The sequence below is a fragment of the Neopelma chrysocephalum genome, unplaced genomic scaffold (genome assembly GCF_003984885.1).
Source record: "Neopelma chrysocephalum unplaced genomic scaffold, ASM398488v2 Primary Assembly neopelma1_142, whole genome shotgun sequence".
Lineage (NCBI taxonomy): Eukaryota > Metazoa > Chordata > Aves > Passeriformes > Pipridae > Neopelma > Neopelma chrysocephalum.
The window spans coordinates 3,058,900-3,076,730 of record NW_020897804.1 but is presented as its reverse complement, the minus strand read 5'-3'; the positions used below and the strand labels follow the sequence as shown (position 1 = coordinate 3,076,730).

The 17,831-nt window shown below is 48.5% G+C and overlaps 1 protein-coding gene across 2 annotated transcripts; it reads left to right on the top strand.

Annotated features, from left to right (window-relative positions):
- Window positions 1-642: 642 nt before the first annotated feature.
- LOC113975683 (inositol 1,4,5-trisphosphate receptor-interacting protein-like 1) lies at window positions 643-2,664 on the top strand. Of its 2 annotated transcripts, XR_003536881.1 has the most exons (3): window positions 643-948; window positions 1,385-2,368; window positions 2,465-2,664. XR_003536881.1 is itself a non-coding variant. In XM_027699948.1 (2 exons), exon 2 carries the CDS (start codon window positions 1,388-1,390, stop codon window positions 2,309-2,311), a length of 924 nt encoding a protein of 307 aa, XP_027555749.1. In that variant the 5' UTR covers window positions 643-948; window positions 1,385-1,387; the 3' UTR covers window positions 2,312-2,664. The 2 variants fall into 2 exon arrangements, 1 of the variants encoding a protein (XP_027555749.1); XM_027699948.1 differs by having other exon boundaries at window positions 1,385-2,664.
- The last annotated feature ends 15,167 nt before the right edge of the window (window positions 2,665-17,831 follow it).

Here is a 17,831-nt window from a genome sequence, read left to right as displayed (position 1 = left end):
CCCCTCAGGCCATGCTTGGGCCTCCTGGCTGCCCGGGCACTGCTGACTCCTATTCAGCTTGCCGTGGAGCAGGACCCCCAGCTTTCCAGGATCTCATTGCCCAGCATGTCCCTCCCTGCAGGTTTGCCCCATGCCAGCTGCAGAATCCGGCACTTTCCCTTGTTGAACTTCCTGGGCTTGCTGATTGCTCAGCCCTCCAATATTGGAGTCGAGGTCTCGCAGCAGGGCCTGCCTGCCTCTGAGGGAGACAAGAGCTCCCGCCGCTTTTGTGTCACCTGCAAACTTGCTCAGTGTCCCTTGCAGTCCTGTGTCCAAGTCTTTGATGAAGATGTGGGAGAGCACAGGGCCTAAGAAGGAGCCCTGTGCAAGCCGACTAGTGCCAGGTGGCCAGTGGGAAGTTCCCCCAGTGCCCAGTGCCATCTGTGCCGGAGCCGTGAGCCCAGTGCTCAGCCACGGCAAGCTGTGTTTCTCCAGCTGTGTGCTGGACACTTGGTCGCGAAGGATCACGTGAGAAACGGTATCCAAAGCTTTATTGAAATGCCCAAAGATTTGACGGGAAGCCAAGTGGCCGGAGCTGTGCTGGTGCCACTCGTCAGACTCAGGTGGAGGCCCAGCCGGCAGGACAATGTCCCGTGCAGAGGTTCTGCAGCTCTGCACCTGTGTCCTCATGGTCACAGGCTCTTCCTGCCAAGGCTGGCCATGGGAGTGGCTGGGGCTGCCCACTTTGGCAAGAGACCCCCAGGGAGCTCCTGCCCGCTGGCTTTGGAATTGGGGTGCTGATGGCCAGCAGCAAGTGCTGCTGAGGGGAGCGTTGTGAAGGCGGGGCCTTGTTGGCTGTGTGACTCTGGTGTCTCTGGTGGCTGTGACATCACAGAGGACAGGTCACAATGGGAGCTGTCCCTAAGGACAACGGCGGGCAGCCCCAGGGCAGTTGGACTTGGGCGATCAGTGAGTACAGACGCAGGGGGAAGGCTGGGATGGATGGGGGGTGGGGATGATGCCCGGGGGGGGGGAAGTTGTAGCCCTGAGGGAAAGCTGAGCCCCTCCCAGCAGGGCCTAGTTGTGCCCCTGGGGCCTGGCACACAGCTGCTCAGGGCTCTCTGTGGTGGCAGGTGCCCAAAGAGGCTTTGGGGATGGGCCGGTTGCCCCTGGCTCCATGGGATGCTGTGGTGTGGCAGGCTTGGGGTCTCGGGAGGCTCTGCTCGGGTGTCTCTGGCCTTTTGCCGGGGCACAGCCCAGCCAGGGGCTGACAAGGAGGCTCCCGGCTGGGGCAGGATGGGCCCTGTGCTGTCTGCAGCCAGGCAATGCCTTCCCTTCAAGCCTCCATCCCCATGCTCCCTCCCACCCCGAGCCGCTGAGCAAACTTGTCTCCCATCTCCTGCAGGCCATGGATTCAGCACTTGTGCTCCTCCTGGCTGTGCTGGCCGTCCTGCCCGAGCCGACCCACGATCGCCCGAGCGATGCAGTCGCTGCGGAGCGGATGAAGGAGCGTGAGATTTTTCTGGAGGAGAAGATGAGCGAGCTGTGGGAGGAAATCGAGTGGAGGAGGGCCCTGGAAAAAGTTCCACTCCTGTGGCTCTTGCAGCACTGGCTCTTCTGGGTGGCTGCAGCAGCTGTGCTCTGCTGGCTGGCCTGGCGCCGTCAGCAGGACAGCTGGCGAGGAGAGGAGGAAGAAGAGCTCGGTGCTGTCAGGCCTTTTCCAGAGCTCAGCCTGTCACCGCTGCAGGAACTGCCCTACATGGGCCGCACCCTGAAGAAGCTGGTGCGGGACCTGCTGGAGGTGTGCCAGGTGCTCTCCCAGAACACCTTCATGCCAGAGCTGCACCCGGCCACCCGGAAGCAGGGCACCATGGAGTCCTGGAGTGACCTGGGGCACCAGATCACCTACCAGCTGGTCGTCTTCCTCAGGCCACCCCCCAGGCACTCTTTCCAGCTGCAGCCGCCCCGCGGGAAGAATGTGCCAGAGAGGTGCTCCAACATCCGTGTGGTGCTGGAGTGCTCGTGCTCCAGCACGACGGGGGAGACGTTGTGCTTTGTCCACCCCACGCACAACCATCAGCCCTCGCGCCTGCTCCGCACCCTCTGCACAGACTCCCACTTGGAGCTGGACAAAATCGCCAGCTGGGTGCAGGACTTGGTGGAAGCAGCCTGGGAGCGTTTGCCCCAGTGGCACGAGTGGACGCTCCGGCTGCTGCCCTCCTCCCGCTCCTGCAGGCTCCTGCTGACCGGCCCCTGCGAGGTGCAGCTCTGCGCTGAGCTGCTCTTGGCGCTGCGGCAGGGCCGGCCGGGCAACTTCCTGCTGCTGCAATAGGCACTTGCAGCTCTCCCACCTGCTGCTTTAGTCTGGGGTGGAGTTAAGAGTAGGATGGTAGAGTAGGATAGGAGTAGAGTAGGATAAGATTAGAGTAGGGTAGATTAAGGATGGGGTTAGATTTTCCAAGGGTGGGTTTAGGCTGGGGTAGAGTTAGAGTAGGATAAGAGTAGAGTAGGGTAGATTAAGGATGGGGTTAGATTTTCCAAGGGCGGGTTTAGGCTGGGGTAGAGTTAGAGTAAGATAGATAGTCAGGATAGGCTTCCCTCTTCTGCATCTACTCCACAGGGGGTTCTATTTGGCTCCCTTTCTGCTTCCAACTTGAAAATAAAGACAAAGGTTGAGCAGAGCTTGCCCAGTGTCAAGGCCTTTTCTGTTTCTCGTCCTGCCAGGCTGGGGCTGGGGCTGCCTGGGGAGTTGTCTCTCTTCTTTCTCTCTTTCTCTCCCTCACCTCTTGAATTCATCCCTTGCCTTCTCTCTTCCCTTGCACCCGAGCCCTTTTGCCAAAGCCCACTGCTGTGTGCTTATCCACTAGCTCAGATCCACTACAGACCACCGTCCATGCCAAGGACGGAATATACTTCTAAACGAGTTGGAGTTTTTCGCGGACCTTGGGACTTTGGGCATTCCTCCAGAGCACGAGCATTTCCAAACCTTGGCGACTCCCTTCTCCTTAAGAGTGCCATGTCTGAGCGAGCTGGTCGAGCGCAAGGTGTCCCTGCCTGTGGCAGGGGCTTGCAACTCCCTGGTCTTTAGGGTGCCTTCCAAGCCCAAGCAGTCTGTGACTCTGGCAAGGAGGGCTTTTGCCTCCTGCCCCCAGCAGGAGGCCTCCATTCAGCCCTTTCTTTTCCTCAACTTCCTTCAGCCTGCTGGGGGCAGGCTGCAGGGCACCCTTGATCTTTTGTTTTCTCCCGTGACTGCTACTGTCTCCAGGAGGCCGGAGCAGGGCTCCCCCAGGGCACCTCCTCCTCTTGGATCCTTTGGAACCTTTCTAACTCCTCTCGCAGCTCCACCGGTAGGCGCAGCACATCATCCACCTGCTCACACCTGCACAGCTGCTGCCTCTGCTGCCGTCCAACAGCAGCACCAGCTCTGGCGCTCCCTGCAGCCCCAAAGCTGGGCGGCTGCAGGTCTGTGTGGCAGCTGCCACTGCCTTGCCAGAGCCTTCGCCATAGGTGCGGGGATGTGTGTGTCAGCCGAGTGGATCTGGGGGCTGAGCTACTTGCCAGAGGCTGATGAGCCCCGAGGGCACCCCTGGAGCTGGTGGCTGTCTGCACCCTCCCTGCTGCGGGGGCAGAACCGCTGCTGAGGCGGAGCTGCGGCGCTTCCCGCTGGGGAATGGGCGGCCCAGGACACCACCCGGAATCCCACCCAATGTGCTGAGTTGGAAGGGACCCCCGAGGATCCTCCAGTCCAAGCCTTAGCCCTGCACAGGACCATCCCCAAAAGTCCCAGCATGTGCCTGAGAGTAGCATGCCAATCCTTCTTCAACTCTGGCAGCCTTGGGGCTGGGACCACTTCCTTGAGTAGCCTCTTCCAGTACCTGTAAGCTAAAACGTACGCAGGTATTCTTCCCAAGATTGCCAAAGCAGTGGAAGGATGAAAAAAAGGTTGCTTTCAGGCGCAAGACCACTCCTCAGGGACGCTGCACGCAAAGGGCCCCCGGGGGCAAAAGGCCATGCCCCGCCTTCTCCAAGGCTTTTTGCATCTTCTCTCTCTCCTCCCCCACCCTCCGTGGCCCCAGGAGGCCTTGCACACCTCTGCAAACATCTTCTCTCTCGGCAGAGCGGGGAGAGAGCTCGCGCACAGCTTCTCCCTGCAACTTACTGGGAAATGCGGAAGGAAGGGAACAAGAAACATCCAACCCGTTGGAGAAGGCATTTTACAGTCTTGCAAAGGGAAATCGAGTTCTAGCTTTCGGTCACAAATTCTTCCAAAATTGTACCTATCCCTACAGAGCCAACCCCCCTGTGGCTGAAGGAGCTTTTTCTAATACCCAAGCCAAGCCTTCCCTGACACAACTGGAGGCCATTCCCTGGGCTCCTGTCACTGCTCAGCCCAGGGAAAAGAGCAGTGCCTGCCTCTCCTCTTCCCCTCAGGAGGAAGCTGGAACTGCAAGGAGGTCTCCCCTCAGTCTCCTCTTCTCCAGGTTGAACAGACCAAGTGCCCTGGGCCGCTTCTCCTACGGCTTCCCCTCCAGGCCCTTCACCACCCTCATCGCCCTCCTTGGGACGCTCTCCAAGAGCTCGATATCTTTCTTCCCCTGCCGTGCCCAAACCTGCACACAATATTCCAGGGCAGGCCGCAGCAGTGCAGAGCAGAGCGGGACAATCCCCTCCCTTGACCAGCTGGTGATTCCACAAGCTCATGAGCTCGGAAGAGGTTGTTTCCTTCACTGTGGGGATTCACTCAGCCGAAGCAGCCCTGTGAACTCACAGGTATCCTCAAATTTCTGGACAGCAAAGGAACTGAAACTTTCCAACTCTGTGCATGTTCTGAGTTTGATTTTGCAGTTGTGACAGCTTCTCCCTTTATAAAAGCCACAGTGGTGATAACAGTCAGGGATATGTAATGTGGTATTTGGGGGATTCTCTCAGGGGTTTAATTTCTTGAAAATACTTGGGATTTTTTTTTTTTTGAATGAAGAAGTCTTCTACTGTGATGGTTACCTTTAAGGATTTTAACATAAGAACTCAGATCATTAAAGGCAGAAAACAAAGTAAACTCAAAATATGTTACTTTTAAGAAAACTTATGGTATCATGTAGCCTCAGATCATGAATATCTGGGATCATTAATAATATAAAGAATAATTAATTAGTAGTAACAAACTTGGAAGATTGAAAAAGACATGGGTGAATGAACAGAAGGAAAGTATTAATGATCTAAGTTTCTAATAAGTAAATCAGTGGATTTCTTGTCAATGGAAAGACGGAAAACTAGATACCACAGGCCTTCAAAACAAAAAAGATCAAACCATCAAGCAGGGTTGTAGCCATGGATATATCAGAGCTAGACTGTTTCCTGAGTCACTTTTGTGACCAACAACTTCCTGCTGACAGTTCTGACCAAGAGGTTCTGGTACCCAAGGTTCTGGCCTTCTCAAGCCACCCCGTCCTGTCCACCGCCGTTCTGGCTTGGTGGGAGCCGCCAGAAAGGTGCCTTTCCCAGGTACAGATTGTTTTTTTCCCCTTCTTGTAAAATCTGCTTCATAGATTTGAATGGCAAATGCTGGCATGGCCTTGAGACTCAAGCTCTCCTGACACCACCGGGTCAACATCCACCCTCTCCACCCTCCTCTGCACTTGCTGGGTGGGCTCTGGATCCACCCAGTTCTCGAAAGTGGCCAGGCCTTTGTACCCCAGTGGGAGGAGAGAGTTAATAATTAATTGCTAGAACAAAATGCCAGACCCTGAGGTGAGGTTTTAGTGTCCGGGAAAGATCAATACACGAGATTAACTTTGGAAACATCAGAAAGGGCTGGTGGTGAACACAGCTCTGCAGTGTTCTGAATAGCACTGGCCAGAGAGGGGACAACAAAGGCTGGAGGACCCTGAATGAGATGTCCTAAATTCCCAATGCCTTCAGCCCTGGTACCTCTGTGCCTTCTTTAGTGTCCCCCTTGAAACATTTCTGGCTGCATCCCCAGCCTTCCCACCACCTCTCTGCACATTACCTATAACCCCAATGCTCCCTGTCTCCCTTTTTAGGGCTGTGAGTCAACACATGCTGAGGATATCACAGATGTGCAGCTTATTCACCTGCTTCTGATTTGGCCCTCGCTGCTTTTCATGAATGAAAACGCCAAAACCCAGGTCTTTCCACCCCTTTGTCAGAGCTGTCTGAAATCACCTCCTAGCCCTAAAATGTGCCAGGCCTGGGGGACAGGCCAGGGCTTGCAAAGGCTGTTTTTGAAGACAAAACAGGCTTAAAAACAAAAAAAAGAAAGACATGATGAGGATCTGATACTGGCTTAATGCAGGGCTTAAATGCCAGCACTGAGTTAGGACACAACATCAGTGGTGCTTAGCAGGGAAGAGGAAGGGGAGGCTGGAGGGGAGGAAAGTGCCTTTCGAAAGAGCTCTCTGCTCCCACTGTCCCACTGCCAGGCTGGATCCTGACACAAGCAGCTGCATTAACTTTTGTACCATATAATATATATATTATTCAAGAATACTCTTTCAGACATGCCTGTGGCAGTATTTCACTCTGCTAAACCTGTGTGCAATAAGCAGAGGGTTGATCAGATCCAGCCCAAACCCATCACCCTGGTTTGCAAGCAGCGTGTGCCAACCGAGCAGAGCAAAGGGTAGGAGGGCACAGCGAGAGTCGTTCCTCCTCCTCCCCTCCGTGGGTACATGTGTGCAGGACAACAATAAAAAATGAAAGTAAGTGTACCCAGTAATGAAGAAGTTAATTGCAGCGATCCCTTTGCGGAGCAAGAATAACTATTCATGCAAATAATCTCCCTGAAATTTGCCTGAACACCTGCCAGCTCAACTGCTTTGACACTGTGCAATGAGATGGTTACATTTGTGGTGCCTTTGCAAGGCTGGGAATGAGCAGTTGGGAAGCACCCAAGACCGACATCCTCACGGCACTGCACATCTTTACATCCAGCTTGACTAAGGGGCAAAGAAGAAATTTCCTTGGAGATACTAATGCTGTGGCTTTTCCGGCTCTTCTAAGGATAGAAAACCAAAGCCTTGCATTGAAAAATACACATCTGAGTGATGGAAAGCTATGGGAAGTGTGATTTATGACAAGGTTTAAATATTGCAGCTGGGAAGTTTGGCTGCAGGTGGAGAGATAAAAATGACACAGAAGTATTTTTGTATTTTTCCCAAACGCTTATTTGGCTGAGAATTCAGAACCACCACAGTTCTGGGGTAAACAAATTAATTATTGGCTATCTGTTAGGAAAGACTCCTTCTCTGGTGTATCTGTATTCAGTGGAGAAACACACACCTGAAAAATCATGCAAAATTCGACCTGGGAAATTCTGTCTTCTTCTCCCAAATCTGACTTTGATGTGAAATGCCAGCCAGAGGGGGATGGGTGCATCATGGCAGCAACCTCTCCCTTCCCCTGCAGCTTGTTCACCCTCTGGCCTAAGCGCTGGGTGAATGATTTCCCAGATCCCCATGCCTTTCCCACAGAGATTTTTTAATAGCTGCTGAGCATATGGAACTTGATCCTTGCCCTTTGAACATCCTCCACCCCAGCAGCAGCGCCACAGCTCTCACTCAGGCACATCATGCTTTGCCTTCGGAGGACTTTGGCAAGAAACAGTTTTAACCACATAAAAGGAAATGATTGCACACCCAGCAGCCATGGAAATCCTTTCCATGAGATACGTTAGTGATAAAAAGTCTAAAGGAGTTTGAGATTAGGCCAGTTCATAGAGGACAGGATCCTCAGGAGTTCCAGGGCACAGTGGCTTGTTCACAGCCTCTGCTTCAGGAAATCCTTACATCACTTATTGACAAGGTCTGAGAATTAATAACAGAGAGAGGATCACCTTCTACCTGCCCTGTTTTTTAATGGCACTGTTGGAGGGTTATACTGAGCTATGGATGTTTTTGACTTGAACCAGCATAGGTGCTTTTTTTGTGGTCACCAGATCAAACCCTTGAACCTGAGCCTGTCACATGCGACTGTTTGAGCCCACAGTGAGGAGATATCAAGACAATTTTATGGTGGTGTTTTATTGCTTGATACCGGCTTGGTTAACCGGTTCAGGGCAATACCAACCACCCAACATGCACCAACAAAGATTACCAGTTAATAACACTGATCCTCTGCACTGCAGTGGTGTGAGGGAGCTGCTCCTGCCACACCCTGTCCAAACCAAATACAGTCCCTGCCTCTTGCACCACCTAAAAAACCCAAACCCTTTTAAGTCAAGAGGTTGTTTCAGTATTTTCTTTCTTTAACTTTTTTTTTAATCATGTTTGGCTGTTGCCATGGGCAGTGTTGAAATGCAAGGAACCGTATCTTTGCTCTGTGTTTTTTCCTTCCCAAATTGCTGCAGCTCTGGGGGAAGGTGAGTTTTCAGAAGGATGTCTCTGTGCTGTGATGCTCTGCTTTGGTCTGCCTTTCTGACTCTGGGGGACATGACCAGAGAGTTACAGACCAATACTGAGGCTGCTGACTCTGTGGTAGCTGGCAACACCTCTAGCATGAAACAAGTAGACCAAACCCAGCCAGGCTGGAGTCTAAGGCAGCATGGTGGGAAAAGCTGTTTTCAAATTCAGCTGATTTCATCTCCAGCACAGCCAGGCTTAACAAAACTATAAACTTAGGTCGAGACCATCTGACATCTGGCCATAAAAAAATGATGAATTGATGACTGAATGAATTATTTTGCTCTTTCATCCTATCTAGACTCTGATCTATGTTAACTAACCAGTTGGTGCAACTTTTCAAAACTGATTTTAAATTGACCTAATTAAAGCAGTAGGAGCACATAATGGAGATGTACTTAGCCCAATTTAACCCTTCCTTAAGTAAATTACACTAGAATTCAGTAATTTGCAGGCAGAAGCTAAAACAATTGAAGAAAGTGTTGGTACTGATTAGTGCAGGTGTGCAATGCATTGGACTAATTCAGGTATGTCAGCTTTTTTATCATTATAAGCAATTTGCCATCCCTGACTAGTAATTGGTGTTGTTAAAGATAATCAGTAAGACAAAATAATCTGTACACAGCAGTGAGTGGGCTGGATGGGTTAGTGCTTTCCAAACCTCTAACACTTCATTACTTAGGAGTTGAGTACATTTCCTCAGGGATGGATCTGAGTTGCAAGATCAAGTTAAAGGGACAGACAAATTCTTGCTGTGTCACTCTACCCCTCTGAAAATGGCAATTTCATCACTCACTGCCTCTTGGTTCCTTTGATGGATTAAATTCTCCTCCAGCTGGTTCATAAAGGCACCACCTCCAGTTTCCTAATGTCCTCTCTCCAGCCAAGTATCATTTCTCACTTCTGGAAAACAGGAAGAGAAACATAAACCCAAATGAGAGGGAGAAGTGGAAAAGCAAGCAAAGATTTATTTATTAGGAGGCCAGGTATATGGAGATAAATCCCCAGGAGAAAGAGAAGCAGGCAATGAGTGAGGAGGAGATGGGAGGTAGGCACTGGAGCACTCAAAACAGACACCAAACAGACAAGCATCTGCTGCTGGTCTTGGCAGGAAAGCACTTGGGCAGATAACCATGGCCAGCACAAGCCTGCAGATCATGCTCATAGTTACAAATCAGTGGTAGAACATCATCAGGGGCAGAAAGGAAACCTCATCCCTGTGAAACCAGGTGGGAAGAGGTGATCTGGGAGACAGAATTAAGGGAGGATAAGAGTGAGCAGAGCCTTTTACAGACTGCAGCACTGCTGGGGAGATGAGGATATGTGTCGGTTTGTGCTGCTATCAGAAGCAGTGCCAGGTCACTACACAGTCAGTTGAACGAGGTCCTGCCACAGAGAATACAGGTTCTCTGTAGGTGAAGGATTTTTGTTCATGAACAGTATGAACTGAGGGACAAGGAGGTGGCAGCAAATCACTCTGCTGCTGTGATAGTCCCAGAAATGCAGCCTGGGAAAGGGGGATTTAAGGAGCAAGGTAGTCCCTGCAAGACTGGTTGCTCAACACACCTGGTTGACAGCCAAAGCATGGAAGGATAAAGTAAACACTTTCTGCCTGACCTACATGCTTCATCCATTGTACAGCCTGACAGGTTGAAGGCCACCAGAAGGCAGAAAGCTGCTGGAACCGGGGCCAGACTTGCACGGTGGTCTGTGCAAGAGCCGGGTGCACCGTGCAGGCTGGGAAGCAGAGTGATTAATGCAGGAGACACGAACGTGGCACTAAAACCAGAGGGATGCTGCCAAGCTGTGAGGAGAAAGTAAATCACATCAGGAAGGTGAGATTTTTTTGTTTCAGTTTTGTACTGAAATCTCCTCAGGCATTCTTCCAGTGCCGGCAGAGATGAAAACTGCCTGTAGGTAAGTCAAAATGAAACATCAGGGAACTGCGTGTGCCCTGCCTGGCAGGCCTGAACAAAGCAAACTCTTTCCTTAATGATAAAGATAAGGCTTATTCCTGAATTATTTTTAGTATTATTTTCATAGAAGCCACAATAACTGTTGGGGGACAGAAAGAGCCAAGTGTATTTCACAAGGAGCCCCATTGGCCACAGGGATGCCACATCTTGCCATCAAAATGGGAAACAGAGAAAGATCTGACCAGCTGTGCTCAGAGCATCAGGCAAAAGCAAGTATAAAACAATGACATGATCACTGGTATTAGATGTCAAACTGGTCTCTTAGCTAAGTCTTGTGGTTACAAGCATTTTTGGCACTGATGTTCCCAGCAGACAGCCAGAGGAGCAAGGCACTTGTCTATCCCAATTTGCTACAGAATGGCTGGACAAATGTCACTTAAAAGAACATGTGCAAACACCATTTTTAGTGCGTTACTGATGATAAAGGGTCATAAAACAGAAACGGTTTTTTGTTCTTTTTTTTTTTTAGATGACCTTTGTTTAATTGAAAACTATCACAGATTTACTGCAAGACAAACTGTAGTCATTTGAGGTTAAAAACTAAATGAAGTTATTGCTCTCAGGTGCTAAAACAAGAGCTGGACCAACAGCTGCCATCTTTACCCAGCCTATCTAGGAACACAGAGAGGTTGTGAAACTGGTGCTGAGAAGCTCCCATGGCCTGTGATTTCTAGGATTTCAAGGCAAAAATCTCTTCATCCCATTTTCATCCCCACACACAAGGAATGCTAAACCATGTTATTTGCAAAGACAGGAAGCACTGAGTTGGATTAGATTCCATCTTCACCTGACCTTTTAGAATCATTTCCTCTGTATTAAAAGCTCATTTCTTTGCTAGCACTAAGTAAAGATGGCTGGGGCAAGTAAACCAAGCTCTGTCTTCTTGCTATTAATTAAATAGTAGCAATAATTATTGAAAAGAAAGCCAAATGCCTCATCTTCAAAGATAGCTACCCAACTTACTCTTCATATGTTTAATCAGAAGCAACAAAACACACTCCCCAACACAGCAATCAGAAGTATATAGGTATGAATATAATTACTAGAGAATAGAATTGCATTGTCAGCAACATTTATAACTTGAATTTGATTTAAATAGCTATGGCTATTCTGTGTGGTTTGCAAACCAGTGACTCCCTATGAACTCAGATTAATTTTTACACCTCTGCTTGCTGCTGCTGTTGAAGAAAAGCAGTGATGAGGTGACTCATCGCCACCCTTGTGTGTGAGACATCTGAAACATCACATTTTTTCACCTCCAGTTCTGTAGATCTCTATTATTTTCCATTAGAGGCTGTAGTGACTAATTAAATGAGCTTTTTTTTTCAGATTTCCACTCTAATGTTTTAATCCTCTTCAATCTTCCTTAAGGCTTAAGGCAAGGTCTGTGTATCTGCTTGCCTGACGTTTATCTGACATTTGATGCTGGTTTCCCCTGAGGTTCATCTGACCCAGCCTCCAGGCCTCCCACAGCGATGTGGATACTTGAGCTAGACACTCTGGGCTTCCTTGGGCAGCAGAGAAATAGGCACATTTAAGATTGGATTCACCCTCCTTCATGTAGCAAGGGTGAGAAGACCTATAAGTAGGAGCCCCACAGTCATAAGTGATTGCATTAAGCATCTCCTAAAATCAAGGGGGACATTTGCAATGAATTTTATAGTGTCTTTTCATTACTGGCTGTGGTAGACACATTTGTCAATATAACTACAGCAAGTGCAGTTATTGCTGGGAGAAGTTACTCCAGCAAACGCTCTGGGAAAGTCATCCCCCCAATCTTTCACTCAAAATAAAAGTCACAGAAAACATCTTTTCATTACCCATCTTTTCATTTAAAGACTGAGCCTGTCCCCTATTCACAGCAGTGGTGAATGTCCTTAGTGCTTGCAGTTCATTATGGAACAGAAAATTAGCATAATAAGCAAATGCTGGATTTCCTCTGAAGCTACTTCACCCTTGCACCTGTTAATGCACTGCTTTCACTCTAATGTTTTTAAACTAGTAAATTTCAGAGCAGTAAGTATTTAACAGTGATAAAAGTGCATTTCCATTTTAGGGAGGGAAATAAATTATAACGATTGAGGATGTTTATACTAAAATATTTATGGCTTTTGCTGGATAGGATGCCTCTGTGAAAGAAAACCTCATGCAAACAGGAAAGTTCAACCCCTAACTAAAGCAGTTATAATCTTTCCAAGGGATTACAACACCAAAGGCCAGACTGACATCTCCGAAGTCCTACTGACAAAGCTTGCTGCCTGTTGCCTTGCTTTTAGCGGTGCCAGAAAACCTCCTGACAAGTGAATTAAAAAAAACTTTAGGGCTAAGAAAGGGCTCACTGATCTCTGATCAGAGGAAAGAAAAGAAGACTGTAAAGGGCCATTTAAGCAACCAGTCTCTCTTCCACATTATTTCCCACAGGTTTTGGAAAGACCTCTCTTTCTGCTACCATTCTCAGCACACAGATTCCTGGCCAGTTAAAGTCTCAGCTCCAAATATAAAAGGCTTGGGTTGACCTCGGGTTGCATCCCAGAGAAGGAAATGTCTTGGCTCGGCTCAGATTGCCACGAAGGGAGCGCTGCAGGCACTGCCAGAGAGATGGGAATTGCTGTTTGGATAGAAGGGATAGTGGGCAAGAAGGGAATATGGCAGGGAAACAGCAATGCTGATGGAGAGGATGATATTGCAGTGCTGCTGGAGGGAAAGGAAAAGCCAGAAAAAGCCCTGGTCCCTCTCTCAGTCCTGGCGCTGCCTTTGTGGTACATTACAAGAGACTCTGTGACATCCTCTTCTATCTGCAAGGCAGAGAGCTCTCAGTAAAAGGCAATGTGACCTGCTGCCACATTCATATGCTCCCATGGTATGTCTGTCCATCCTAAGTGTTCCAGTAGGACTAGTGTCCTGTAGCTGTCAGCTTATGGAGATCACGTGTGTTACTATGCTAGGCTTAAAAATAATATTCAAGCAAGGTGAATGATAGTTTTTTTTGATAACAGACAATGCAAAAATAACAAAATATGTTTCTACTTGTGTTTTAAAACACAGCACGCTTCCCACGAATTATTTGGTGGTTTCTCATTCAGCACACCTCTTGAAAGCAAAGACTAAACATGCAGTATGTCCTCTTGGTCTGGCCACGGAGCTGTATTTGTACTGTTGGGTCACTGAGGAAGCATCTAAACATCCAGGAGCTCACAGCCTTTAGCCACTGTTTCTCAGCAACAAACCTTGCAGCAGAGTGTTCAGAAACAACATACATTCCAAAGATGTGGTTTTTTTCCCCCAAACAGAAATAAAAACAAAAGGGAAACAAAAATAGAAAGAATAGGCAATGCAAATTTAAGTCAAAGACATACACAACACACCGAGCATCCAAAGCATGGAGAAGGTCCAAAGATGCCTCCAAGCAATCCTGCAACTGGGTTTTCAGGTTACGTGCTTTTGCAGGAAGAATTTTCTATAAATCTATTACAGCATCAAAACCACACTAATTCTGCTCCTCAATTTGAAATGCCACATCTTAAGCAAGTCATTTGGCAGCAGTGGGAAGGGTAGAACTGGCATGTGTTGGCTCAAGGCCCTTGGTTTTGAACTGGTTTGCCAACCTAGCTGGAAAATAATGCTCTCCTCTCTCTTCAGAGATGATTTATCCTGGCACAGGTGTCTCTTTTGTTCTCTGGCACAACTCCAGTGTTATTAGTGAGTGAGTGTGATTTAACATTTGTACATTTCTAGGAAGAGCAGCTTTATTTCTGCTGTCAGGATAAGACATCTTCCACATGCAGGAAGCGTTGGTGGTCTCACTGCAGTGGAGAGGCTGGCAGGTGAGTCCACCTTCTGAAGGGGGGATCCTAGAAGCACTGTTGAGCCCTCAACTCTAAAATGCACATCCTGCCTCCTGCCTCTGTATTATTAGGGCAAGACATGGGCACCCACTGGTCCTTGCTATAACATCTTCCCAGATTTAGGGAGGAAGCTCTTTTCCCCCAAGCTGTTGAAGCGAAATAATCTGATTTAGCAATGACTTGGAGTGGTCTGTTTTGATGAGTACTCTTTAAAAGAAAATCTTATTCTGAGAGTGGGGGAAAGCAAAGAAATGGTTTGGAGCTGCGCAGAAGATGCTCCTGTCATGCGTGACCTACGCATCTGGACTGTATGATGGCAAACAGAAGCACACAGACATCATGTGTGGTGGGCCCTGCTGGGCTTGGCACAGGTGGGGGAACAGAGACATTTGCTGGGGTAAATTTTTGAGAAAACAGCCTTCTTTCTGGAGAAGAGGGATCAGTTATGGGATTTCTATGCTTGGTACATGAGACGTGTCAACACTGCCCAGTGCAGCATCAATAACCTCATGCACTCAGAAGTTGTGTCCTTCCCCTCTGAGCACCAGTGAGCAGCCTCCTGTCTCCATGGTATGAAAACAGGACTGTTTTGATCTGTCCCTCACGCAGCCTCCAACTTGCCTGTTCTTTTTCGAGACTTTTATTTGTTTTGTCCTGCTCAGATTCCTATTATGGCACAGTAAAACTGTGTGCTGCAGAGATCATGCTTTATTTAATTTGTTATGCTGTTCTAAGAAGTAAAAGAAACTCTTCAATGACAGATCCTCGGCAGATCCTGAAAACCCTGCATAAACTCTTGACACGGCCAGGCACTATTTATTCACAACATAACACAAAGCAGGACCCTGTCTGCCTGTGGCACATTGTCAAAATATGCTCTTCACGCTTCCTGGAGCTGAGAAAAGCCTTGATGGGTTCTGGTAATTGCTCTTGCACCTGTCAGGCAATGCTAAATCAGCTCTTTCCTCTTCTTCATTACTCCTTTGGGCTTACAGAAAGCAAAGAAAATGCAACATATGTCAGCACAAACAGACATAGTTGGGTGTGTCTGGTTGGTTGGAGGTCAATGGTCACTTTTCAAGGTCTCACGTAAGCAAAAATTCCCCTCTTCCCAAAGCAAAGGCACACACTTTCATCTCAGGGCAGCTCCTGGGACGTGGCCCTGCTGATGTTACTGCAGTTCAGCAGTCGTTGCACTGTTGCCCAGTTATGCATTATATATGTTATGCCCAGACAGAGTTAACTTAGGACTTCATATTAGGTAAGAACACATCTGAGAACGTATGCGCTAACGCAACCAACAGCCTGCACGTCTGCTCAGTTTCCCAGATCTTACCACTTCCAGCCCTGGAGCAGAGCTAATAAGCACTTTCCCCTTCTACAACAGTTTTACATCTACATCAGTCTGCCAGTGTTCGTGCCAGGCAGCTGCAGCCTTAGTGCAGTTCTCCATTTTATCCATTCTCTATCTGCAGCAGTTCAGCCTTACTCCCAGCAAGTTGCCCTTCTGCTGCTCACACCAAAGGAAGTATCTTTTGCCATGGCTCTCTGGCTCATCTGGAATAGAGCCCAGGCAGCAGCACTGCTCTTGGAGGCTGCAGAGAGGAAGGGACAGGAGGTTTCCTTTAATCACATCCTCTCTAGACTGTTCCTTTTCACAGTTCTAATCACTGCGTATCTGGTCTACTCCATGCAAAGCTGCTGTGAGGGTTACAGTGTGATTTTCTCAGCAGTGTGGTGCATTTTACCAGTTCACACAGCAGGCTGAATAAGTGAAGACACTGGTTCTGCTTTGCAAACTTGGCACCCTAAATTAGCTGTATTTTGTGTGTCTGACCATGGGCACGAATAAACAGAGCCTTGCCATGACTTAGCTGCAAGATACTAATGTACCTCATGTAAAGGTACATAGGACAGGATGAAGGTCAGGTCAAGGGATTGCTTGAGAGAATTTGACATGTATAAGTCCATGGAACCTGACAGGCTGCACCTGTGGTGTTGAGAACTGGCTGATGTCCTTGCAAGGCACTCTCTGTCACCTCTGAATGGTCACGGAGATTGGTGGGAGACCCCAACAACTGGAAAAGGGCAAATGCCAAACACATTTTCAAAGGAGGCCTAAAGTTCAGTCTGCAGAAAACAGCTGGCACAGTCTCACTTTGGACCCTGGGAAAAGAGTGGACCCTGTCCTCCTGGAGCATGTTTCTGGGCACCTGATGGAGAAGGTGATGGGGAAGAGGTTTGTGTAAGGGTAAACTGTGCCTGATCAACTTGACTCCTTTCTTTGATAAAGTGACTGGATTTCTGGATGAGGGGAGAACAACGGATGCCACTTTGAATTTAGCAAGCTTTCAACAGTGTCTCCAACAATGTTCTTGTATCCAAGTTAGGATGTTATGGTCTAGAGGGGTGGGCATAGAGATGGGTACAAACCTGGTTGGATGATCAAGCTAAGGGATCAGTTAATGGGGTGCAGTCCTCCAGGCAGTACTGCAGGGGTCTGTCTGGGACCTGTCCTGTTTAACAGCTTTATCCATGATCTGGAAGACGTGACAGAGTGCACTCCCACCAAGCCTGCAGCTGACACCAGGTTGGGAGGACAAGTCCACATGCTGAGGGCAGGGCTACCACTCAGAAGGACCTACAGAGGCTGGAGGAACGGCATGACAGATATCTTATGAAATTCAACAAGGACAGATGGAAAGCCCTGGACTGTGGAAGGAAGAGCTCCTGGCAACAGTACAGGATGGGTAATGACTGGGTGGGGAGCAGCTCTGCTGAGAAGGACATGGAGTCGTGAAAAACAGCAAGGTGTACATGAGCCAACAGTGTGCCCTGGAAATAAAGAAGGCCAAAAAGCAGCCTGGGCCTTGGCTGTATTAACAAGATCATAGGCAATACATTGACTATCCCTCTACCTAGAGATCTAAATGAGACATTCGGAGGAGGCATCAAGATGGTTGGGGCTTACAACACACGCCCCATAGGGAGAGACTGAGGAGACTGGAAACTTGTCCAGCCTGAAGTAGAGATTCCGAGAAGATCTGATTGCAGCTCTCCAGTACCAGATTATCGAGAAGAAAGAGCCAGGCTCCTCACTGGGGTCCATGGTGGGAGGATTTAGAAACAAGAGGCATCAGTTCAAACACAAGAGGTTCTGATTAGATATATGGAAAAACTCTTTCTCTGTGGCAACCTAGAAGCAGTGGAGCAGCTTGCTCAGGGAGGTTGTGCAAACTCCATCCTTGGAGATTTTCAAGCCTCAACTGGATAACATCTTGAGCAACTTGGTCTGACCTCAGAAATGACCCTGCTTTGAGGAGGAGATTGGAGATGAGACCTCCTGAAATCCATTCTAACCCAAATTATCATATCATTGTAAGGTATGTAATTTATCTGCAGAGTGATTTACCTACAAATGGAAAGTTTGCTTAAGTGATAAAGACTGGCACAAAAAAGAGTGTGTGTGGTCTGTGGTGTGTACATACTTCCCATCCAACAATTCTTTTATTAGGTCCCTGCTTCAAATATATCAAAGGTTACAGCAGATATGCTAAGTAAACAGGCTGATCAAAAACACATTGTTGAAATTTAAATCAGCAGGTGATAAGTCC

Coding starts and splice junctions, on each gene's coding strand:
- LOC113975683 (XM_027699948.1), top strand. CDS start 1,388: ATGGATTCAGCACTTGTGCTCCTCCTGGCTGTGCTGGCCGTCCTGCCC.